Source organism: Takifugu flavidus, chromosome 10 (genome assembly GCF_003711565.1).
Source record: "Takifugu flavidus isolate HTHZ2018 chromosome 10, ASM371156v2, whole genome shotgun sequence".
NCBI classification, from domain to species: Eukaryota; Metazoa; Chordata; class Actinopteri; order Tetraodontiformes; family Tetraodontidae; genus Takifugu; species Takifugu flavidus.
In genome coordinates, this window is record NC_079529.1 from 3,920,537 (window position 1) to 3,945,440 (window position 24,904).

At 46.8% G+C, this 24,904-nt stretch overlaps 1 protein-coding gene across 2 annotated transcripts in view; it reads left to right on the forward strand.

The window, feature by feature from the left end:
- Positions 1–1,803: 1,803 nt before the first annotated feature.
- Positions 1,804–24,904, forward strand: part of kirrel3l (kirre like nephrin family adhesion molecule 3, like) — a 30,088-nt gene continuing 6,987 nt past the window's right edge. For both annotated transcript variants that reach the window (XM_057045534.1, XM_057045535.1), the window contains exons 1-6: positions 1,804–2,421; positions 20,533–20,688; positions 21,188–21,337; positions 23,045–23,202; positions 24,536–24,686; positions 24,779–24,884. In XM_057045534.1, coding sequence (XP_056901514.1) covers positions 2,382–2,421; positions 20,533–20,688; positions 21,188–21,337; positions 23,045–23,202; positions 24,536–24,686; positions 24,779–24,884 — 761 coding nt within the window. In that variant the 5' untranslated portion in view covers positions 1,804–2,381. The remainder of the gene's footprint in view (positions 2,422–20,532; positions 20,689–21,187; positions 21,338–23,044; positions 23,203–24,535; positions 24,687–24,778; positions 24,885–24,904) is intronic.

Sequence of the window (24,904 nt, forward strand, 5' to 3'; positions counted from 1 at the left end):
ATCGCAGCGTCTTTCCTGGTGACATTCTCTGTGAAATGGCTGTTGAGTTTATTATCCCACCACCACTGGGGGAGCTCCCCCCCCTGCTGTTTGACTGTCCACTCAAGCTCTTCTCTCTAGTTACTCATTGCTGGTTTCAAATCCACTCAATGGGGTCGAAGAGTTTAAAATAAATAAAAAGCCCAATGACTGACTTCCGGGCACCCAAACACAACTTAACACCACAAACACCCATTCCTGCATGCACACTCATTCTGACATGCTAATTCACCCACGTGCCCCCTCACTCTAACCTGACTTGGCTTCCCAGCTGTGCAAGCTGTTTCTTCCATCAACATGTGTTTACTGGCAGGGGACCCTTATGTTTGCATTACAGGGAGGCAATAAACAGGAAGGCCGGCCCCGGGGTTTAAAAACTACTGTTCGGAGGCTGGAGCGGAGTGTGCGCGTCAGTAGTGTGAAGTGTGTGTAAGGGGGAGGGTGGGATGAATCCTCACGAGGACCAGGCCCTAACTGCGTGCTTCCGTCTTTATTTAAACACAGCACAGAGACGTCAAAAAAAGGGGTTTTGTGGGTGACGCCAACAGGAATCCACACATGCTCAAGTCCTATGTCTCTAGATTTTCACACTTTGATGAATTTTTTACGGTGTTATGGAGAGCAACCACCTGGCTGAGTTAACAGAGCAGCTGTGTGTGCGTGTGTGTGTGTGTGTGTGTGTGTGTGAGTGGGGGGGGGGGGGGGGTGTGTTAACATTAAATTAAATCGCTGCTGCTACAATACACATGCAAGTGAAAGACTGATTAACCAGATAACTGCGAGGCCTATTGTTTCGGTTAATCAATAGATCCTTGAATAACTAATGAGCAGCTTCAAAGAGGAGTCACATAAACAGCCACAGGCGAGCGATAGAGTCAGCTGTTCTCATCTTTTTTAGATAAGCCTTTAGCTTTTTGTTTGAAATATGATAATGATTCTTTTCTCTTCGTGTAAGCAGCCACTTGAACTACGGAACAAGCGGCTCTTTTTCAGAGCAAACAGTGGTACCAAAGGTGCTTCTGTGAGGTACTGCGTGGAGTGGTGTGTTCACCGAAATATTTCAATGTTTGTTCGTGCAAAGCTGATTCGGCTCAAAACAACAAACTAAAGTAGCTGGATTTATGCCCCTGTTGAGTCAGGGTTTTTTGTTTTCACCATTTGGCAAAACAGCTGCAGCCAATTCAAAACAACTAAATGTGCCTTAATTACATTTGCAGATCCGTTGGGTGATGAGAAATCGAACCGGATGCTCATTTCCAATAGTTAAGTGTCCTGTTAATTAGAAACTGACCCACAATTGACAACAAAAAGTTTCATTTAGAAGGACAGATAAGTGAAACAAAGATACAAGCTGGGTTAATCTATGCTGGCAAGATAATATCACCTCCACCTGAGAGTGAGTGATGTATAAAACATCACACCAGCAGTTGGGAGGGCGACATCACAAAGCTGCAGTAGAAAGATTACAGAACTCGGTAGATTACAGGGAAGGAACAGATGCTCATATAGAGATGGATCCACAATATCTACAGCATCAATAGTGCACATATTTGAGCACCAGCGTACACACTCATACAGAGTCTGTGTATGAATGGGTGATGTTGGTCTCAGTGGGCTGCTTTACCCAAAAAACAGGGAGGCAGTGATTTAAAATGGAAATTTGTTTAAAAGGCCCACCCTGTGATGGAGGCTCAGCCAATGGCTGTGCGTGAGTACCCCCCTCCCCCCTGCATCTGAGACAGGGGAGCTGCACCCACGCGGCCCCAGATAGATTCGGTACCCCGATACCACCAGATGACAGTCAGTGCGCATTTCTATCGCTGGCAAGAGTGAGTAACGGGTAAACAGAGAGGAGGGGAGAGAGAGACAGAGAGAGGGAGAGAGAGAGAGAAAAAGAGAGAGAAGACTCCAGCAAAAGAGGCGAATGTTAACTTCGCTGGTGTTCATCATTGCGCATTGCCGGCCAGGAGAAAACGCTCTGGAGCGCTGTGCGTTTTAAGAAGAAGAGCGTGGAGACGTGAAACGCAGCGCTCATTCATGGACTGCTCCAAGTGAGAGGTGTGCCTGCGTGACGGGGAACGGACACGCGGGGAAAACAAGCCGATTCAGGGGGAGAAAGTTACTAACTGCGAAGATGCGCTCTTAACAGAGGGTCTCCAGACCGTTCGGACCACCCAGACTTGGTTTTACCCTGGATGCTACTGCGTAAAGCAGCCCCAGCGCGCTCGTCAGTCCGGTGACAGCCTGGTGCCGCGGCGGAACCACAAGCAGCTCAGTTCATTCGCAGAGACGGAGCGAGATAATCCTTTCACGCAACAGAGTCGGTGACCAAATCTACTAAAATGACGGCTTTTTACCTCATCCTTTGCCTTATGGTCACGGGTAAGTTATGTTTTTGTCTGTTACAATCGAGACTTAGTTCGTGCGGACGAGGTGCACTGCGCTCCGTACTGGCGCGTTGCGTCAAGCCATCCAGCCGGTGGTTAAACAGGGGTGCAGCTGATATGCTGCAGTGCTACAACTCACTGCTGTTAATTGCTTGTAATTAGATTTGAAGGAGTGTTTCTATAACGGAGGTTTTAGTGTCTAGGAGCCCAGCTGGAACTGGGGGCGAAAGTGGCACTGCGTAATTCAGCGCAGCCGCGAGTGTTTTTCGGCTGTATTTTGCAGGTCTGGGCGCACGAAAGGAAAGTTTCACTTTAAATGTTTTTCACTCGGAAGTCATCTTGGTGTGTGTGCGTACTGTGCAATGTTTTAGCGGTGGGAGCGTGAATTCTTAGGTTGAAGAATCTTAAGAAATTGAGCTAAATTAAAGATCTGCGGAGAAAGACCGCGCCGTAGAGGCTCCGCGTCGTGTTCTCCACGAAGTTTGCCAGCGCTGATTTAATCTAAACAAAAACAGTGTTGGACAGAGTAAAGTCATCAGATAAGTGAATTCTTCTGAACTTTAACTCTGTAGTATTTCAAATTGCGATCTTTGCTGGGTGAATGGGGACATCCTTCCTCACGGGGTGGCGTTTTGGTGTGGAGAGGGAGACTGGTTAGAATGCCTGACTGTGTGCTTGTGTGCGTGTTTTCTTAAGACATGGAGAGATACCTCGCACCTGTCTGCCCTCACAACACCGCCAACAACCCCTGCTGCACTTTGTTTAAAGATTTGATTTTTTTTTAGACATACAATAGTAACACTGTAACAACGTTATTACTCAAGACAAAAATCCGACCATTGAAATGCTATTGGACAACACAATTAGTTGTTTTCCCTTTCGGATTTATAATTTCCTTTGCTATTACTGAAGAGCTCAAACTGCAGGAGATCTCAGAAAACTGAATATAAAAAATAAGAATCATCACGGAACAGTAGGCTCTCCACACAGCTGATAATGTCTTTTTAATTTATTGTGCAAACGTCTTGAAGCACCAAATAAGCTTCTGGCAATTAACATAAGCAACTGTTGACTTATCAGAGTGATTTCCAGTTGCTAAACTACAGTTTGCAGTTAACAGTGTGAGAGGAGGTGGTCATTTCTAAATGCAATGAAAAACAACAGTAGGACCGAGACGTCAGAATGGAACAAAGGTGACTTTTAGCTGCTGTATTTAGGGTTTTTCCCCCTCTGGCATGATCAGGAGCATGCGCGCTTTGATCAGCTTTTTAAGATCACAAATGGCCAAGGGTGCTAAACGGGCCTTTGTTGTGAGGTCATATTTACCTTTGACTCTGATTTCCATGTGGTTTTTTCATTATTCAAAGCTTGGGGGAGGGAACCGACACCAGCAGACCTCTGCTCCCTGACGGACTAGCAACAGCTGGATGAAAAGGCGCAGCAGCCAGACAGTGGCGTGTCCGACCCCCCCCCCACACACACACACACACACACGCGCACACAAGCACACACGCACACAAATAACAAAATAATAACAGCTGCCCCAATTACAGCCAAAGAGACTTTAGAATTCACTTATTCTCATGAAAATCTGGCCACAGAGATGTCGTGTGCGTGGCACATAGCACCAACCTCTATGTGCTGAATACGGCCTGATCATTTACTTTCTTGGAGAGTGCCCTTGGAGGAATTGAATTCCACAGTGCATCAGTATTCCGAGTAATCTTCGGCAAGCTTCTCTGTGGAACCTTTTGCTCTGGGTCGCCTGAGTCTCATTGGGCTAAGTTCAAAGGCTCTGCGCTGAGATTAAAAGTTCCTCTCCCTTCCTCTTAAGTCATGTTTCCTGTCATGTCTGAGTATAGCGTAACGCCATTGAAATGTGCGCGCCGCTCTTCTGCCGGGATGCAGCGAATGAGACTACAGGACACGAGGATGGGAGTGCACGTCCTCTTAATGGGCCAGAGGCGCCAGGCGAAGCTTTCACACAAAGGAACCTCATATTTCTGTGCTCTTTCGTACCTAAAGACCATTTCACCCTCCGGAATACTGCAGATCTGTTTGCAGATAATTGTGGCAACAGGGTCAAAGAGGCTGGTTTTAGGGGACGCTGCATGTTTCATGAAGTGCTGTCATATTGTTAGAGCTCGCTGTGTTGCTGGGCTGTGTCACCAATGTCTTTGCGACTAATCCAACAAGCAGCAGGATAACAGTGAGCATCCTTAACCTTTTCTTCATCTCGTTACTCTTATCGCTCCAAGTCACACGCATGTTCTCTCTCTATCGCTCCCTCTCACACACACACACACACGTTCTCCCCATTTAAGCTTTCCATTTGTCTCCCTGTATTTATGTCATTCCTCTATACATCCTTTGGGTGGTAAGAAATTAAGGATAAATGGGTGAAGCGGGATAAATTTGGCTGTAGGAACCGCGGCCAACTGAGGTGCCGACGCAGCAGAATGTGAACACCGCTGAGTCTTGAACAGAAGTGTCTCTTGCATTATTTAGGAGGTGGAAAACATAAAGTAAGCCTATAGATGAATTTTGACCCACTTTGCACTCCTATTTTAAAGGAAAGCAAAGGTTGGAAGTTCGACATTGCTGTAGTGGTGTCCTTATTTATTTTTGATCCTCTAAGCTTGTTAACCAAACGACAAACTGTTAGCGCTCGCCGTTGCCTTGTTTTCACTTTCATGACTCATTGGCTCGTGCAGATAAACACTAACAGAATTTAATAACCAAGATAGAGAATTACAATGTCTGCCACATCCTAAAGCCTTGCCATGGACACAATCCATTGTCTCTCCGCTGTTCTTTGCAAACAAATACTCTCCCATCCTTGTGCACGCACTTCCTACGTGTACAGAAGGAGAAAGTGGGAAGAGAAAGGAAACAATGGAGGTTCATAATGTTGCCTGTGACTAATCAGCTTTGCAGCTTTGCCATGCGGGTAAACACAGATAAAGAACTTGGCAGCGTGTCCTCGGGCTTTGTTGTCAGCTGGTAGCAACTTAACTTGATGTGTACCTTGGTATGGGCTGACACGGGAAGCTGAGTTGGCCAGGTAGCAAAAGAGTGGACGGCACGTGTCTCCTTCCTGAATTATTTTTAACTGAATGCCCAGCCTCCTTTTGTCCTGGTGAGTGTCTGTCTCTGCACATCCTCACCTTGTCTTCCTCTGGGGCAGTCAGAGGATCCTAGGAGGAAATGACAAGGAATAAGACAATGGGGATGGGGGACACATGAGCTTCCTGCTACCGCCTAGAGCCTTCTTCCCCATTAGAGCACTTTAGGGTATATTAGCAGAGTGCAGACTGGTGAGGACAGCAGCGCAAACTTGTTTACTCTTTCATACGTCTATTCAAACACACTAATGGAAAGAACAGAGAGACAGAGGAACCAGGATTCTGTGCATGTCATTAAAACAGGCCCCCAAGGGAAAACAGTCACGTTTATACATTAGCAGCTATTCTGGGAAAAGACTTGGATTGCATTTATCTTGTCTTAAAATGCAAGTGTCACTGTCAGCTAAAGAGAGATGTAGCACCATCTCGGAAGATCCTGAGCCCAGAAGCGAACAAACAACTGAAAACTGCACGCACAGAGGAGCACACGTTCATTTTATTTCCCAATCAATTTCTATCCAGCATGACAAGAAACTCACATTTCCTGCCAAGGCAAATAAACCAACAGCAAATTGAAATTTATATTCTATATTGTCTGAATCTGTGGAATTCTCATCCGCTCGGTACAGGACGGATTCTTGCAAAAGAGAATCTGGGCTTAGGTTCTGGAAATTCTCCGTTAGCAGAACCATCAGACCACATTTATTTCACACTTAGGTGCTTGCTAAAACTATGATTTATGGTATGTGCAGAACATCCACAAATGACTCACAAGGAGCCGAGGGAAGCAACACAGAGGCACACTCAGAGGTCAAGGGCAGAGGATGATAAACTAAGACGAGTGTTTGGCATCTTCAGGGCTGTTTGCCCTTTGTGGAGTGATTAGTCAAAGTCCAAATGTCTAATTAATGATGCTCCAGCTCTCAGGACGCGCCTCTTACTAACCAGCTATGGGTAAAAACACTTTCAGCAAAACATGAAAATCCCCATTTGCTGCTCCTTTTATTGGCAATGGAAACATCACGTACCCTTGTGGTGCCACCGTTACTGGTTCCTTGAAGCGAGTGCTCTTCTGCTTTCTTTGTTATTCTTCTCTCAACCGCTCCTCGTGCTATGTTCAAACTGCCAGGGCCAATATTGTATTAGTGACTCAACTCTTAACCAAAATAGAGAGCAGACTGTTTGAGTCCCTTTTGTCTTTGCATGAAAGTCTCCTCTGCTGTTGCTGATGGTCCCATCTTTGCATTTGCCGCACATTGAAAGATTAAGAAAAGCGCTGCACTGCCTGTTAACTCCCCTTCCCCGTCCAACATCTCACATGGACAGAGCTCAACAACTTGTCTCTTGTCAGGCAGCCAATTAGCAGTCAAGTGAAGGGTGTCAGTCAAAATTTATTGATTGGGCTTTTAACTGCTCCTCCCTCATTGGCAAAACATGTTTATGTTACTGAGCTGCACGGAGACATAAAGAATAATGTAGCCTATAGGCAGGTAGGGGGGCTACTCCGCTTCTGTCTGTTTGGCCACAGCGAGCTGATGTGGAGACAGGACCGGATTCGAAAACAAGGGAGGGTGGGTTGGATAAAGAAAGAAAAGAAAGGCAGGAGGAGAGAGGTCAAAGGGATTTACCGCCAGGAACCTAGCATTTCAGGTAATGGATATGCATGTTTCAGTGTAATCCAAACCTGCTGTTCTTTTTTCCAGCACACCAGAGGTGAAAAAAACAACAAAGGTGCAAGTCAGAGGGGGATTAATAGAAAGTTGATGTCTCGACACCTCGGGCTAAAAATTCGATCTGTGCACAGGAAGTGGCTGTGTGCAGGTCTGCACATAGAGGGGGTATGAGGTTGGAGGAAAGAAAGTATATAATGTGAGGCTTTCTTCACATCTACCACATTCCTGTGAAGCCACAATAAGTCGAGCGAGCCAAAAACACATGGCTAAGTGCTTCCCAAGCTGGCTGAGGTGAACCTAGCACTCCTGCTGGAGAAAGCAGCCCAACCATTGTTCCAGCACATTGCACCCGTCTGACGGAAGCCATTGAGTGCGATGCAGATCCCGGGGGGGATGAGAAGAGAACGAAGCAGAGGAGGAGAGGGACTGATTGTTCCCTGCTCAGACTATCCACAGATGGGGCTACGGCACACGATGCTGGCTGTTTGCTTTAGAGAGTCCCAGGCGTTTGCTTTGCAGTGGCAGTGTACAGAAAGCTCCTGGGGATAGGGGAGAAGAGAGTGCCAGTGGAGACAACAGCAGGGTGGGGGGGGGGCTGAGTGAAAGCAAAATAAAGGAATGGAAAAAGAACCTTGCCCAATATGATGTCAGTGTGAATATAGTGTTTGTGCCAAGAAGGGAAGACAGATGATGCAGCCATACAATGATCAGGTGGTTGGGTGAGAGAGCATCCCATTTCCAAACAGAGATATAGAGCTGGTGAAAACAGAGCGGGGGGGAGAAAGGAGAGTGAGAGAGGATGAGGGAAAACAGGAAGGGATGAGATGCAGGGAGCCCTGGCTGCATCCATCATGTGGTTTGGTGCAGAAGCCATTTGTACCTATTGTTCTTCATAATTTGTTTTCTCAGAGGCTGCAGTGGGAGGGGTGACGGGAAAAGACAAAGATACAGCAGCCATTTATTTTTGCACTAATTACATAAGTGAGACAGCATAATTAGACATAAAGCTAAGTAGACAATAGGATGAGAAAGAGATGCACAAGAAGATAGACAGAGAGGTGTAGATGAATTCTAATGGCACAGAATCTTGGACCTTTCTGTTTCGCTTTTAGGAGTGAGTGGGAACACATTAAAAGAAGTAATGGGGGTGGAGAAGGATAAGGGGGAGGGAAAGTGAGCGTAAAGGAGATGGGGTGATTGAGGGGATAAAAGATAAGAGGGAAAGAGAGAAAAGCCCTCTTCAGACAGCACTCTGAGGCACAGCCCCGCACTGCTCTAGTAGTCACCTCATTTAACACACCTGCTCAGCAGGAAAGGAAGAGGGAGATGTTAGATGAAGTCGTAGGAAAAAGAGAAAGGTGCAAACAGGAGCAGAAGAAAGAGACGACAGCTCTCTTGATCGAAGGCGCAGAACAGCTACAGAAAGCTGTTTGTTGTGGCTTTTTTGAGAAGGTCTCTGTATGTGAGGTCAGGGTTGACCCGGCCTCCTGTTTTGTTCAGGCAACATGGCAATGTTAGCGCAGCCTAAAAGGCCCAGAGCAGGTTTGACATCAAGACAAGGTGAACCTGTTGGAAATCTGCGCTTGTATCATGAAAAGGAAAGAAAAGCTGGATGCATTTGCTGTAATAAACCACAAAGATTCCACATCTGAGCTTTAGTACCGCTGACGGTTTAAAGCGTGCCAACATAGTTGTGCATCGGCTCAGGTTCAAGTGGAGGCGGTACTTGGGTGTGTTCGGCGCGTCGCCGGTCTTGATGCGGAGGAAGATAAATAGGCCATTAATGAAGCTACTCAATCACAAGCCAGTTGGAACAGCTGACCAGAGATTGAGGGGCAGTCAGGCTTGATTGGAGGCCTATTGAAGTCCGTTGATGGAAGCTCTTGAGCCGTCACACTTTAGATTAACCATTTACTGCACCACAGACCTTGGCCTAACTACCTTTCTTTCTCTTAACAGGCCTCTGACATGCTGGTAGCTCAGGTCAACCCTCCTATTATCTCAGGGAGTTCTTTAAAAGACAATTTAACCCAGTCTTTTGTCTAAATCCCGAGAAACTAGGAGGAGTGTGCGTGTGCTCGTGTTCACCATGGTGCTAAATTTAAGTCTTGTATAAGCTTTCTTTGAGCATGTGATGTTTTGTTAAAAAGAACTGAAAGTGTCTCAGAACTGGCCCAAACTAGTTTGTTGGGTGGAAAGAGGCTGCAAGAATGAAATCAATGGCCCAATTCAACCAATTACAGCCATGACTGTTGCTGTAATGGTGTGGAAATGGGCACCAGTCATGTGGATCCCTTCTATACCTCCAGGCCAGGAGCCCAACTGAAGCTTCGATTCATTTCCTTCCAACTTTGATTTTTTTTTTTTAATGTGTGAGGGTTGCAAAGTAGCTCTCATGATGGTGTCAAAGGAAGAGATTCCTCTATTTTACGAAATGGATGAGTCCACCATTCTGTCAGCTTCACCAGTGGACAAACATATTACTGGGGTGCAATTTTGTCCCACAAATAATGGCTTCTCTGGTCCCGTCTCCTTCCAGCTGCTTTAATCCTGGGTAATGTGCGAACAAGCAACAGGTTCACGATATAGCCGCAGTGTTAGCACCTGTATTTGTGCTGAAGTGTGAAACGGTTTGTGTGTGTGTGTATTTGGGTGTGTGTGTTTTCACAACAATGAAGGAATTTCATTAAATGCCTGCTGAGGTGAAGAGGGCCTTTCTTTTGCAGGGCATTGCTTTTTTGCTCCCCCTCCTGTGTCAACGCTCAACCCTCGATGACCAGAGCCTTTTCTCTCCCACACTGCTGCATTAATGAGACCGGTCTAATTAGTGGCGGTTCCATACAGGGTAACCCCAGGAACTACAGCACCATTGTGAGTTTGCCTAATCAGGGGGCCGCCGAAAGACTTGAAAAGCACTACATAAGGGTCGCACATACAGAGACCTGCTTGAACTGAAATTAGTGTTTTGGTTTAATTGGTAGATGCACGAGGGGGAATAAAGTGAAAATAAATGTGTTTTCAGAACCCAGGGGGGTGGGACCACAGTTCCTTTCTGTTTCACTGCCCTCCAGGAGGGTGTTTCCCAGGGGAATTGCAGAAAAATGATTCCGCTCTCCTCCATCCCTCTCCCTCACTTCCAATAATTCAGTTGCTCCAAGATTAGATTATAGCTCCCTGTTTTTCAGCTTGTTTTAACCCCATCGCTCAAATGGCTACCTTTGGGGCACAGAGATCAGCATGCAAACAAAAGAAAGAGTTTAGCGACCAAGGATGGCTCTTGTAAGAGTGCTTACCAAACTGTTTATGGAACTGCTGGCAAATACAGCACATTCAAATAAAAGTATATAGAAATATATAGACAATGAAGAGTCTTTACGAGGGATGTTAAGGAATCAAAGTGATGTGTGGTGAAAAATCTGAGATGTGGGGCTCTAACGTGTGTCCCACAGCACTTAACATGCCCCCAGCCATTTCTCCTGGCAGTTAATTAGAATCCAATAAGGTTGCCGCCTGTTGGTCATTGTTCCTCCAGAGTGTTTACCCTTTTCCAGAGGCTCCATTCGTCGCTTAATCTGCTGAGAAGCTTAATGTCAATAGGTCAGGCCAAGATTCCAGAGCCCTCCAGAGAGAGGTGAGGATGGAGTGATGGGGCAAGGGGGAGAGGATCAAGAGGATGAAGGAAAGGGGTCATTTCTTGCTCTCCACTCAATATTTTTCTCAGGCGCTCCACTCTAGTTGTTGTTTTCTCCACCGCCCCGCTTTTCTCCCCCCTTGCGTCTCTTCTTCTCTTCTTTTCTTCTCACTTCTAATCCGTCCTCTTGATTGTTCTAAGCTGCTTTCAGCCAGCCCCTGGGAGGATGGGGGGGGGCTTTGGAGTCTGTTTTAATTAAGATTTAAAAGATGACTCCCACAAGAAGAGAAGATTTAAGAGCTGGATGGCCTGAGCAAAGTAAACGAACGAAGGTAGGACTGATTGCATAGATGTCTCGGCAAATATCAGAAATCTTTAAAAAGGGACCGTTAAAGCACGATTATTTTACACACATAGATGCACGGGTTGCACCCACACATCCACAGCAAGGCTCTGAGGCATTAGAGTGGCTAAGCCAAATGGGATTTTTTTTCATTTGTAATCAAGCAGCAAAATCTATATAGATCAAGCTCAACTTCCTGTGATTCATACCATATCCTGCAAAGGGTGATGTGGGATCAGTGGTAGCCAGTGGCCAAGCTGGAAGTTATCTCCACACACTGTCTAATGATCGATCATCTCGCCAGATGGGCTTATCGTCCACTTGTTTATCAGAGCCACAAACCAGAGGCCTCCCTGTAAACGTGACCTGCAAAAAAGTTATGTTTTGGGGGGGATAGAATAAGCAAAAGAGTGTGGTTTGTTGTCCTCAGAGGATGTTTAGGTGTGAGGACCACAAAAGAACTAATTTCCATATTGTGATTCTGTGTGGGTGATGATATAACCGTAGTGGAAGCTCTAAACGTTCCTGTTGGACACTTAATTAACAGCCTTATCACAACAGGACATGGGAAGGCTTCTCTGTAGAAGTCTGGCTATCAAAGATACAGGCACTGTTTACTCCTGCCTTGCAAACACTGCACCGTAAAGTGTCTCCATCTGTGCGCATTGCTGTGGTCTGAGAAACGGCGCATGCTGCATGTTTGGGAAAACAGTCACACGGTACATATCCACCCCTAACTGAACCAGTCATCCCATGTAAAATCCAAAAGAACCACACCCTTCGAACAGCCCACACAATAAGGTGTTTAAGTTTAGAAGGTCAGACACTTGGGTGTAGCCGGTAAGGTGTTAAAGACCAGGCACCAGGCAAGGGTCGGGAGCCCAACCCCTGGCATTCTCTGTCTGATACATCCCAGCACACAGCCGCCATATGTCCAGGTTTTCACAGTCAATGCGCCGCCCCCCACCCCACCCCACAGCACGACAAAGACCTATTCACAGCCCGTTGGCTCTGAGGAAATCGGCAATGCCATGGTGTGACCGGGCTAGAATGCATCACCCGTTCACCCTGTGTCTGTGGAAAAACACTGAAAAACAATAGGCTAGGAGACAGATAGAGGGAAAATAGGAGACAAAGAAGTTTACAAAGCACTTAACGCAGATAAACGTAAGCATGATCCTGCCCTCAGCTTGCTGAGGCGCCATCACATCTATCAAAGCCCCTTGAGATTCCCCCGGAACACTCTGCTTCTGTCACTCACAACTCTGTTAATAAGGCCAGCAGAAAATGCCAGGCAAGATATGCAGGGATGAAAGATCTTTCTCTCATGTTTCCTGCTTTGAGGATGTGTTTTCGGGTGTCTTGGGGAGGTGGGGTTAAAAGGCAGCTTTATAGGGTAATGCTGCATTTTATTAGAAATAATAAATTCGTGCACTTATAAAATAATATTTTGCATCCCGAATCTTGTTGTTTATCAGCTCTGAAGACTTTCTTCATCCTGGAAAAAGCCCCCACCAGCACTGCAAAAAAGGTATAGAAGGAGTCATCGAATAAAGTGTGAGGGGTTTCTGGTGGGGACATTTATTGTTCATACAGTCTTTTATGGCAGCGATGAATAAACTGCAAAAAAAGGTCAAACGTCCCACGAAACAGTCCTGTACAGTGCAGTTTCAGTCCACATTGGCCACATCAAACCCAGCTGTGACGTCTCCCCAGCCTGGTCATACCGGAGAGACCCTCACTGAAGATTATCAAAGATTGATGCGATGTCCTAGTTAAAGAAAGGGGTGGGAGAAGGGACTGGGAGAAGAAGGGAACGTTTCAGCTCACTGTTTAGAGGTGTCACACACGAGCCGTCCGCCTGGGTAGCAAATGTCGAAAACTTTAAGCAGCTTGACTCCTACTTAACCTAAAGCCCTGATCCTGATATCTATATGGTGAAGCTGTTCAGCATTTTGAGGTCAGTGCTCTCATATGAGACTCAGGAAGCTCAAGACAACAACTGCACCTTCCATCTCCTCCCATCCGCCTCCTTCCACATCCTCCACCACAACACAACACAAAAACAAACCGACAGAACAAACAGGCAGATTATCCTAAATCCTTTTTTCCCCCTGTTAACACACAACCTAAACATCTCTTAAATCCACCGTTCGCCATCATCCTGCGTTTCATGTTCAGAGTGCTTGCTTAATAATTAATTGATTAATTAGTTCTCTCATTAATCATTTATTCATTAATCATGGCCTGGTTTTTTTTTTTTCAGAGGAAGCGACGCAATCTCAAAAAGCCCTGACTTCACATTTCATTCTAATTATGCTCTTTCACTAATCAACGCTTAAGAAATGGAGTTTCAGGAAATTAGTTTTCCTCTTCCTTTCTTTTCTTAACACAAAGCCGGATGTATTGAGGTCGGCAGGTAACCCCTCCTCCTTTCTGGGAAGGTCTTAGTCATCAGTAACTTTAAGGGAACGATTTAAGTTGCACACAATCTGATGAGCGGCACATAAAAATTGCTGCTAAATTAAAGCTTTTTTCCCTCTCTAGCACAAATCCTGATCACAGACTAACCACAGACGGTGATTAATAAATGGTAATTTGACGGCCATTTGTAAGAACAGAGAGGTGGAAGCACTGTGAATCACACACTTATTGTTATCAGTGGATCCATGGCTCTCCTGGGAGAGGAGGTAATTTGTGTAATCACCAGGAGTTATGTTCTCCGGACAGACGGATGGGATGAAAGCGCCTTTCTAAAATCATTTCTCCAAAGTGGTGAAGGAACGGGAGGAGGAAGCATCTCAAACAGGTTTAATTAGACGTGTTGTGCAGTTGTTTCTACTGGATGCAGGGTGCACGGCGCTCTCTCTGAAGGGGCTCTTGTCAGCTGCTGACAAAGAGAATTATACACCAAATTAAAGAGGGCTCCAGTGAAATGGAGGCAAGTCGGGCCTTAACCTATAAGCTTTTAAAAACACACATATTAGGCAATACTAATGAGACTCTCATTGAGCAAGCTCCGCTTCGTATTCAAACACACCCGCTCAAAGTTGTCTGACTTTAATGTGCTGTTGCCACTTCCCTTCACTCCCTTATTCATGGTAAACACCACAGACCTGAACAATAGTGTAGATGGTTCTTTAACAATAATGAGATGCATACATTTACATTACCACCTCATTAAAAAATAATAATAAAGTCGGGGAAAATATTAATTATGAAAGGCACCACTTCCAATCATGGGGAGCCACAGGGGTCTCCACTAGGCTCAATTAGGAAGAATAGGCTGCAAATCCCTAGACTAAATTAATTGACACTCCAGGGCATTAGGCCCAGAGCCCTAATACTGGATCTATGTAAAGAATTCCTTTGTTTTTATTCTCATTGCCTTTTAGAAAAGGCAAGAGACAGAGGCAATTTTGTCGTGATCTCTTCATTGTTTTATGAAGTGTACACCGATTATTTACTCACACTCGATACTGGATTAACCCTGCCATGTGTCTTTATGGAGCTGGGATGTCACAGGCTGTGTACAGTCTCTGTTTTACCCACTACCTCAGCTGTGCTACCCACACTAAAACCAGGCTTCTATAAACAGCACAAGACATTAATGTTTTAAAAGCACCGTAAATTATAGTGAAAGCCGTTCCATCCAAACACCAAGGTGGTGGGGTGGGTGAGGTAAACCGGGGAAGAGGGAAAAGCAGGAGATGGAGGGAAGAGACGAGGGCGTGAAGGGGCCGTGGAACTGTGACAGGGATCCAGCCAGCAGTTGTCTCGGAGTGAAAATAGAGGGGGAGCGACATGAAAATGACAAGAGCAGCTCGGTCAACATTATGTCATCACTGGTGGCTGATGTGGGTGCAGACAATTCCATACAGCCGCCGCTGACTCCCGCCCCTTTTGTCTGTTTTGTAAAATGGCTTTTTATTTCCAGTTCTACTGACAGCCAAAGAGTGTGTGTGTGTGTGTGTGTGTGTGTGTGTGTGGTGTGTGTGTGTGTGTGTGTGTGTGTGTGTGTGTGTGTGTGTATGCGGACACAGACAGTATAAGAAGTGTATTTATGGCCCGTTATACAGCAGCAGTGACACGTTCACATGCACTTGACAGCCTCTTCCATTCTGGTGTGCATCCCCGTGCATCGGGTACCCAAATCCTGCCACTGTTTCAGCACCACGTTGAACGTTGTGCTCTTCGATGGACAAAAGACAAGCTTGCACCGACGTCCTCAGAGACAAACTGATTATAGCCTTTCATCAATCCCTTCTCAGGCCCGCTCCTTCGCAATTTGAAGCTGACAGGAGCCTACTTTTTTCATTTTTTCACCTTTCCTCGCTTTTTCCGGTCTTTGGAACAAGCAGTAACTCTCTTCCTCTCACCGCCCCCCCCCCTCCACCCCTGTTGTTCCCTCCAGACGTCTTTCTTGAGTGCTGTGTTGACAAGCCGACACAAACCCCTGTGATTTTCACACCAGGGATGCAGAGAGTGAGAGAAAAGGACAGGGGACACAAAAAAAGAGGCAAGGAGGGAACGCACGGGGGGACGAGGCTGGCAGGAGATGACAAGCGACACCGAGCTGGGAAAAGCAGAGTGATTGCACACAGAGGCAGAGAAAGCAAATCAACAATTAGTAACACCTAATATAACTCTCAGAGGAGGACTGGCTGGCATTGATTTCAGGGATCATGGCTCACTGACTGGAGACGCCGAGTGATAAACTGAGGAATGAGTGGATGAGGGATTTCAGAGGGCTGCAGAGGGGAGAGGGAATGCCCAGGGTGAGGGACATCGGCAGAGCACAGGGAGGGAGGGGGGTGTGGTCCGGGTGGATGAACGATTCCAGGCTCTAAAAATGGCCGAGCCAAGAGTTTCACAATGGAATAAAGGCTGAAAGAGGAGGATTAAACTCCAGCAAAACAGCTCTTAAAAGGCTGTTAGACTGCAATTTGGGCACAAAAGCATAGAAAGGGCAACAGGGGATAGCGAGAGTGTGTGCCTGTGTATTTGGGGGGGGGGGGGGGGGGCAGCTGGAATGCAGTGTGGGAGAGAAAGAGGAATGAACAGGTCATGATGTATGAAGGTGCAAGAAAGGCAGCCATCTGTGGCAGTTAAAGTCAGGTTGGCTTTGCGGTGACCCAGGCGGGAGAGGACACACCGAGGCGCTAGCACATGTACAACATGTGTCGGGTGCCACACAGCCACAAGCGGGTGGGTGGTATCTGCTGTTAGCCCAATTCAGGCCTTCAGAACTTCTGTAGGAATCATGGTAATGAGCTTAGTAGCCAGATCAAACAAGAGATGGACGCAGGGTCTCCTCTGGGAGAAGCTGTTTAGTTCAGCTACCTCAGCACTACTGTCTACTTTACGCACAACCCCCCCCCCCCCCACACACACACACACACAGAGGAACACAAAAGAGCCTGACTCAAAACAAAGGGATAATAATTCCACGCAGAGAGAAATGGAGCTCGCATTTTCCAGCCTGATTTAGAAACCTTATCTAGACAAGGCACAATGGATGGCATTTAGGGAGGGGGGTTGTTTATTCCAGGCCTGACACTTTTTGCCAATTGCCTTGTTTTGTGCTGCAGCTTCATATGAGTGTGTGTGTGTGTGTGTGTGTGTGTGTGTGTGTGTGTGTGTGTGTGTGTGTGTGCATGTGTTTTCTTTCCCATTTTCTTGTGGCATCTTCACCCTCAGTGAAGAAAACTCCTAGTTGGGTTACAGAATTTTGCCCTCAGTGCTGAGGCAAAAGTGCCCATTGATAGCTGGGTTTTTTATTTTTTACTTTTTGAGCCCCCCCCCCCCCCCATTTTAAATTATTAGTGAACAGAGAAAATTGTCCAAACCAAGTCAAGAGCACTCATATTTATAGACCCCATAGGACTGCATGTTGCGCAGGATGGGAATGAGGGCACGGGAGGAAAATCTAGACCAAAATAGGAACCCTCTTCACTGGGATTGAGCGAGCATATGCAGTTGAGTGTCATTGTGAACGCGCAGGGAAATGGGGAGTGGAGTGCACCAGTAGAGCCGCAACACACTGTCTAATGTTAGTTTTATTTGAAGGACCTGACTCTTCCATCGGTGGGTTAAAATGATTTACGGCCTGGAAAGCTTTAGATTACCAAAATGGCATAAGAGATTATGACCGCACTGCCGGCGTATGCTAGGAAAGTACAACTGTGCGTTAGATTTCTGCTTCATCTAAAAGGTCATCTGCTGTGCCATTATCGTTGTCAGTCTTAAGCATCATGGCCGGCGCATGCACACGCGCAGCGGCACACGCGCAGCGGCACCCGCGCGCACCAGTGTCTGATTCAGTCTAATTCTATCAGGGCAGATGTCTAACAGTGGACGAATCATCGTTGACATCTGTCCATCTCGTCCTGATGTGAGCGCATCAGGGAGGATGAAGGAGGGAGGGAGGAGGGAGAGAGGCAGTGACGGGGTGGACGCAAAGTTCTTAGGTTGTGTGTGTGTCACAGAGGTCTGTTTTTTAATTTCTTTTTTTTGGGGGGGGGGGGGGGTTAAGCAGTCAAAGTGACCGCTAAATGCAAGTCGCTTTCCCTATTAACGCCACCGCACCCTCCAGGATCATTCACACATTAGATGCTCACACATTGACACATTCACAGATATAAACGTACCTGACGGGCGCATGTGCACACAGACACAAACACAAACACACCAACTTGGTTCTTTGCAGCAATGTGAGATGATATTCCATTCTGAGAAATCCGGATTTAAATGCATCAGGCCAAATGTGTTTTGACCTTGTTAGTGAGGATTGCAAAAGCGCGCGCACACACACACACACACACACACAAATATTCACATACACAATGTAAGTAGAAAAGAGAGGAAGTATTTTTAGGTCAACAAGGCTACAGTAAATCTAACTCAGTTCAGTGGCCTTGTAATGACCTTGAACACATCTCAATTAACCTGTAATGCACACATTCACGGTGAATAAACCTACATCCACTGCAGGAAGGTTGCGTGAAGGGAATTCAGACCCTTTATAAAGCGTGATTCAATCGCAGCCAAAAGACAAGCTCATCATTTGGAGTCACGCCGCTCGCCTGTTTCAGCACATCCATGTGTAACCGTGACATCACGGCACACCAAGAACACACTCCGTACACCCACGGCTCACTTTTTCTGACTGCGTCTCCTGCCGCTTCTTTGTCTGGTTATGTTCCTCCTCCTCCTCTCCTCGTCAGAAACATATTCATGTAATTAAGCTGCTAATACACCGTCAAAGAATTGTCTAATTCAGCAAGGAGGAATTAAAGGAATCTGGCATGAGTCATTAGCCAGTCGATATGTTCTGTGGAGCTTTTTTTTTTCAAAAAGGGATCTGGAGAGCAATGAATCACTCATATGGTGTGAAGCCATTCGCCACAGCTGTACTCTGTGCTCTATATCTGTATGCCTGCGCTCGCACTCGATGTTAATTGCCATATGTGAGCATGAAAAATCATGTGTGGGTGAAGTAAAAGCGAAACAATCCGGTGCAAGTAATCCATCCGAACAATCAACCAATGCACCGAATTACAGGCCTTTGTGAGCGTTTAGATGTTCTAGGCGAGGTGTTTAAAAATGGTCACGGCGCTGGAGGAGAGGCAAGTCCTCAACTTGCTCAGCGAGGGAAGACAAATGAAACCGCTCAATAGCTCATAACGGCAGAATGTGAGGGACGTGTTGGCAGACTGTAAAATCTGCTTTTCTGAAGGCCTGATGGGAAACGCCAGCCCTCGCTAAACGCCTAATAGCCTCGGCTAGAAGACGTTTCACTTCTCATTGACGCTTTGGAATTGGGCTCTTTTGATGCACCGTGCGTGACACACATACCTGTTAGCATCCTGGGCTTGATAGAAACAAAATGTATGGGAAGAATCCTTGCCGAGCCATCACATATTATTCTCTGATCTGTCAAACTTGTGTTTTAACACATGTTTCAGCTCAGGAGAAAGGTGTGAAGTGGCTTCGAGGCCATTATAGAGAACCACAATGGTCTAAGCCATGAGAAAAAGGCTCACGTTCCTGATGAACTCGCTGTTCCATGGCTTCAATGTGCTGTTGGGAGACACGGGCGGAAGGGTGCAAAGGGAGAGGGGTAGGGTTCAGGCCGCAGTGCACCCCCAGATGAAGTGAATAATTGAGTGAGCAGTAAACATTGCCAACAACCTCGGAAAGCCCCTCTTTCATAACGAAAGAAAAAACGGAGCAGGGAGTGGAGGGGGGGAGACGGGCAAAGAGAAAAGGGGTGAGAGAGAATCCCTGCTACCCTCTGGGGGGAAAGCTGCTATTGAAAAGCTATTAAACTTGCATTTAGCAGGATTGATTGGAAATGAAGAGGCCTATTAAAAGAGAGGGACAAGGGGACAATATCGCGTCTCTGGCCGCCGTATGTTGCCCTCCTTTCAGTGCCTTTCTTCGTTGTTGAGGGGGGGAGCGAGCCTGTCTGTTTAAGCACTCCCACCAAAGAGAAGCATTTGGGGGGGGCTTAGCATGGCTGAATAGGACCCTCTTTATCCTCCTCTGTCCCCCTTCCCTTCTATTCTCCACTGAGCAACAAAGAAATAGAAGAAGAATAAGGCGAGGGTTTTTTAAGCCCTCTTCCCAACTCACACAGACATTCAGATAACCAACCGCCTTACCCCCCCCCCCCCCCCACCCACCTCACCCTATGGATTAGTTACCTCTGGAGTGCTGCCATCTTTCCCTGCCAGTGGGGTTTGTAATACTCAATCTTTAGCATGGTGGCTCAAACAGTTGGAAGAAAGGATCCCACCTTCACGCCACGTTTCTGTGTGTGAAGGCGGGCCAGCCAATCCAGGCACACTGCGCCTCGCACTTAAACACTTGGCAGAACGGCAGCAGGTGTCCCTGCTGACTCCCAGTGTGCTCAGAAGGATGGCTCCCCCGGGATCTTTAATGGAGTTCAGATTGTTTAACATCCATTTTTACAAAAAGTGCGCTGAAAGAGTGGCAGATTCTCCCACTCATAATAAGTTATTTCATGTTAGCAAGCACATAACCATATGGCCTTGGGAAAGAGTTAAATAAGTTATGAATCACAGCTGACGTTTTCTGGAAGAGGCTTCATTCACAGGGAAAAAAGCATATATTTACCTTTCTTTCCACTCTCGGCATGTGCGAAAGCAGCAAATCAGTTGAGTTGAGATTGCTCTTATTTGACCTTTTTTCATTATCCTGCCTATCTTCCAATAGAGTCTTTTATGCCAGTTTACTGTGAATCAGTGAATTATGTGAAGCACTAGAGATGTTTTATTCACGCATGTGCCTTCATTTCTCTCTGCTGCAGCCACCACACACGCTGCCTACTTCTCCCAGCAGCCCCAGGACCAGGTGGTGATATCTGGTCATCCCGTCACCCTGCCCTGTGTCATCGTGGGATATCGTGGGATGGTGCAGTGGACCAAAGACGGCCTGGCGCTGGGTGGAGAGAGAGACCTCCCAGGTATTATTCTTTCCACTAACCCACATTTGTCTACCAGGTCCCTTGATAGACACATCCACTGCTGCTGCTGCACACACCAAACTTTAATTTGATGCTTAGCATTTTAAGGGTCTTGAGGGAAGGTAGATAATCAATTGTCTTTTGTCACACGCTGACATTTAAATGTGTGACAGAGTAGAAAGGAGGGGAAAGCTTTCCTTTTGACCCCGGCCACCTCCATCTTTATTGCATCTGTGTTTAAAGGACAAACTCCTCACACAGCACCCCTCCCACCCGCACACACCCCACATGTTGCGCGTCAATCCCCTAGCGAAAGAACACAGCTAAAATCCTGGCTCGGGCCGGTGCTGCTCCTTTCATTTGAGTTCTGCAGGTTCTCGCCACACTTTTCCTCCCCTTTGTTCGAGCCGCAAGTCCTTTCATTTTATAGTCTCTTCACACTGGGTGTTTGCTGGTCGGTTTTGTCTCTGACTCTATTCTCTTTGCTGGCTTCACACAGGCTGGACCCGCTACTCCTTAATGGGTGACCCGGTATCAGGCGAGCACAGCTTGCTGATCGATTCAGCAGAGTTGGCGGATGACGCGGTGTATGAGTGTCAGGCAACGCAGGCAGGGCTGCGCTCCCACCGCGCCAAGCTCACAGTACTAGGTAAGATTCACACAGCTCACGCATGATCCTCGCGGCCATCCCTTCGTGCCAAAGCCTGCAGGCTGGCAGCGATGGGGAACAATCAGGGGAGTGTCTTAATCCCAGCACGACATGAAACATATGCAAAATACTGTAGAAAATGGTGAAAAATCAAGTGATTTGGACTCAAATCTCTGGACTCTTCAAACGAGATCTTCATGCTTCAATCACTGCTACACCCATTTCAAATCTACTTATATGGTTTACAACAGTTGGTAAAAAGCCAGTGTGCACTGCAGAAACATCCCAAACAATTGAGCTCAACCAGTGTGCTGCAAGTAGGGGTAACCAAGACTTTGGATGTCTTGGATAATGTGATTGCCGTAGTCATAAATGACTCGTGCGGCTGCTTGAAAGTCAGCATTTGCACCGTTCGCACATTTTACAGTGAGCTACAGCATTTGTCGACAGCGAAGGTGTTTTTGTTTTTTTTCGTGGTGTGAGGGATCTACGTTTGGAGGTGCAGGAGGGCTGAGTCGGGAAGGAGGGTCTCCTGGGAATTGGCATGGGAAAAGCACTGCTGGCATCTGGTGGCACGCAAAGGAACCTCAGTCGTTAATTAGTCCCTCCGATTGTCCACACAAGCGCCCAAGAGCAGAAATAGGCAGCAAAGGAGAGAATTGTGCACCAACGCAATCTGTCGCCACTGTGAAGCGTGAGTTCAAGGAGGCAGGAGGTGAACATGAGCCCAGAGATGTGATCTGATCACCAGCAGTAAGGAGGGAAAAAGCTATTTCACTCAAAGAAAGGTTAAAAATCACACCTGTGCTCAGCAGCCCACCGCTCTGAGCAGCATAGAGCAGTACACTCATCGCACGCCCACACACGGGCCCACGTATAGGTACCAAAGCAATAAACATAAACCACAACAAAAACATGCCCCCATACGTTAAGTTCTTATTCCACAGCACTTGGTTGATGAGCCTTTGGTGTATTTCAGCCCGGTATTACTCCGAAGAATCAGGTGAAGTCATATCTTGGAGGGAGTGAGGGAAATATGCCTGTGCATGTGCGTGTAAAACATTCTGGCCAGATGGGACCGAAGCAATCCCGCACAGTCAAAGGAGTCAGCGGCAGGAGTGTAGTCAGGGGAATCGGCATGGAAATTAAAATCACCTAGCACTCGGATTCCATTAGTGTCCGTGCCGCGGCAGCGGAAGGACCTCTGACAATTCAGATACACAAAGTGAAATTGGTTCGGTGGAGGGAGCAAGAAAGGCCAACACAAACCCATGTTTACGCCTTCTCTTATTGGTCGGGGAGGGAGGAGACGCCTTCATCAGGGATGGCATGCTTGGCGTGCCAGTGGTACGTGAGAAACCATGCAAATAAATGAACAAATAAGCAATTCAGTTGAAACATCGCTCTGCAAGAGTAAGAGCAAATGGTGTAATAATGTTACTCCCAAGAAGGGAAATAAATAACTAAGCCACAACCAGTGCTGCTGTGCTCTTTTCTATCCTGAAACTGCACCTTGTTTAACACACACACGGCCTTGAGGAGATATTGTTTGCTTCTTTTGCTGTTTCAATATATTGACGCTGAGCTAAGAACAGCAGAAAACTCAATATCGGGGTGACTTCTTTGTGGCTTTGTGCTAGCCTTGAGCTGTAATGACTTTCTTTCCCTTTGCTGTTTTTTGAGTTATATGCTTGTTCTCCTTTGCAGTTCCGCCTTCAGACCCCGTGGTGGAGGGCGGCCCTGTTGTCCGTCTCAAGGCCCACACACCGCACAACCTCACCTGCAAAGCCTCTGGAGCTAAACCCGCCGCTGAGATCACCTGGTACAGAGATGGAGAGGTCATGGAAACTGCAATTTATTCCAAGGTGCGGTGAAAAGCAGATCTACAGCCAGCCTTATCATTCAATCACCCACAGCGGAATGATATTACAAAACCCAACAGTGGGGTGAAAATAAATTTAAAGCCTTTCCGGATACAAAGATCCCTCTTCGGGGTAGAATGCTTCTTTGTGGGGTTTTTTTTTCTTGTCATCAGTCTTCTATGGTTTCACTGCTTTTTTCCCCCTTTTCATCACCCTTCTTTCACACAATTTGTCTGTTCACCCTCTGCAGTCCCCCTCCCATTTTCAGTCAAGCCTTGCGCGCACACACACACACACACCAACACACACACACACACACACTACATCCCCTCACCCCCACCACCCTCTAACCCACTCCACTCCCCTTTGCTTGCTAATGCAGCGACACTACAGCATAACTGGAGCATGCCAAAGCTCAGACAGGCATGAGTGTTTCATACAGTAGAGTTTTTGCAGAGGAGAAATCATCCACAACAATGCAGCAGCACAATGGAGATGCGCCGGAGCGTGAGCCAGCCGCGGCTGGGAAAGTGTCACATTTTTCATGCTCTCTGACCACGCTAAACGACGCTAAACGCCACATTTAAAGACGTGAGGGTCTGCCGCAAGAGGGGAGGGGAAAGAGGATGGGGTGGAAGATGGTGGGAGAGGAAGATAGAAATAGGAAAGGAATATGGACTTATATCCTTGGATAGAGATTTTCTTAAAAAGAAAAGCAGAAAATTAAGGGGCCTGGAAAGGGAGAAGGAGGGAGAGAGAACACTTTGCCTAAGTAGCGATAGCAAGTGATGTGATTTGATCTAGCATAAAAATGCTTTTCTGAGAGACGGAGGAAGTGAAAGCATCGATTCAACTGTCCAGGGAAAAGGCTGGGCTTGCCCTTCCTTTCCAAAGAAGCGTGACACTTCTTCCTCACTGTCACCTCCCCCCCAAAAAGCATTCAGTCACCGCAGGCATCAGAGGTTTTTCTTTGTGTGTGGGCGTATTAGGAAGAAAGCAAAGGAGCACTGAGCCGTATCCTTCGAATCTACACCTTTCCTCACTTAGGCGTATTGATTTCTCCGAGCAGTAAATAGATTTAAAAGATGATGACAAACAAGGAGCGCTGACGGGGGAACACTCTCAGAAATGTGGGAACAGCACAACATCCCCTGCTGCATCATAAACCATGTGATTTATCTGCTATAGCCGACATCATGATAGCAATTTTAATGCCTCACCCAAAAAGAAAGTAAGAGTAACTGCTTCATATCTGAGCACAGGCTCGGTTCTGCTGGATTGTTATGGAGACTAACTGTTAGCCAGCTAATGGTTAGTCCATTGTGCGACTCCACAGACGCCAATGGAGGATGGGAAGAGGGAGAATGCGGTCAGTCTGCTTCCAATCATCCCTGAGGACAGCGACACCGGACGCACTTACACCTGCAGGGTTCTTAACCCAGCCGCCCCCGCCGGACAACAGACATCAGTCACTATTAACGTCCAGCGTGAGTGTCCCACATACCACTTTTCGGTAAATACTCGTATACCAGCACACCGGAAGATTTTTTTTAACAACGACCCAAATCCGTTCTTACAGATCCCCCAGCGGTAACGTTATCAGTGCAGCCTCAGACTGTGACCGAGGGAGCCAAGGTTCTCTTCATCTGCTCGGCTTCGGCCAATCCTGAAATCACTGGCTACAGGTACCCATGATTTCTTACAT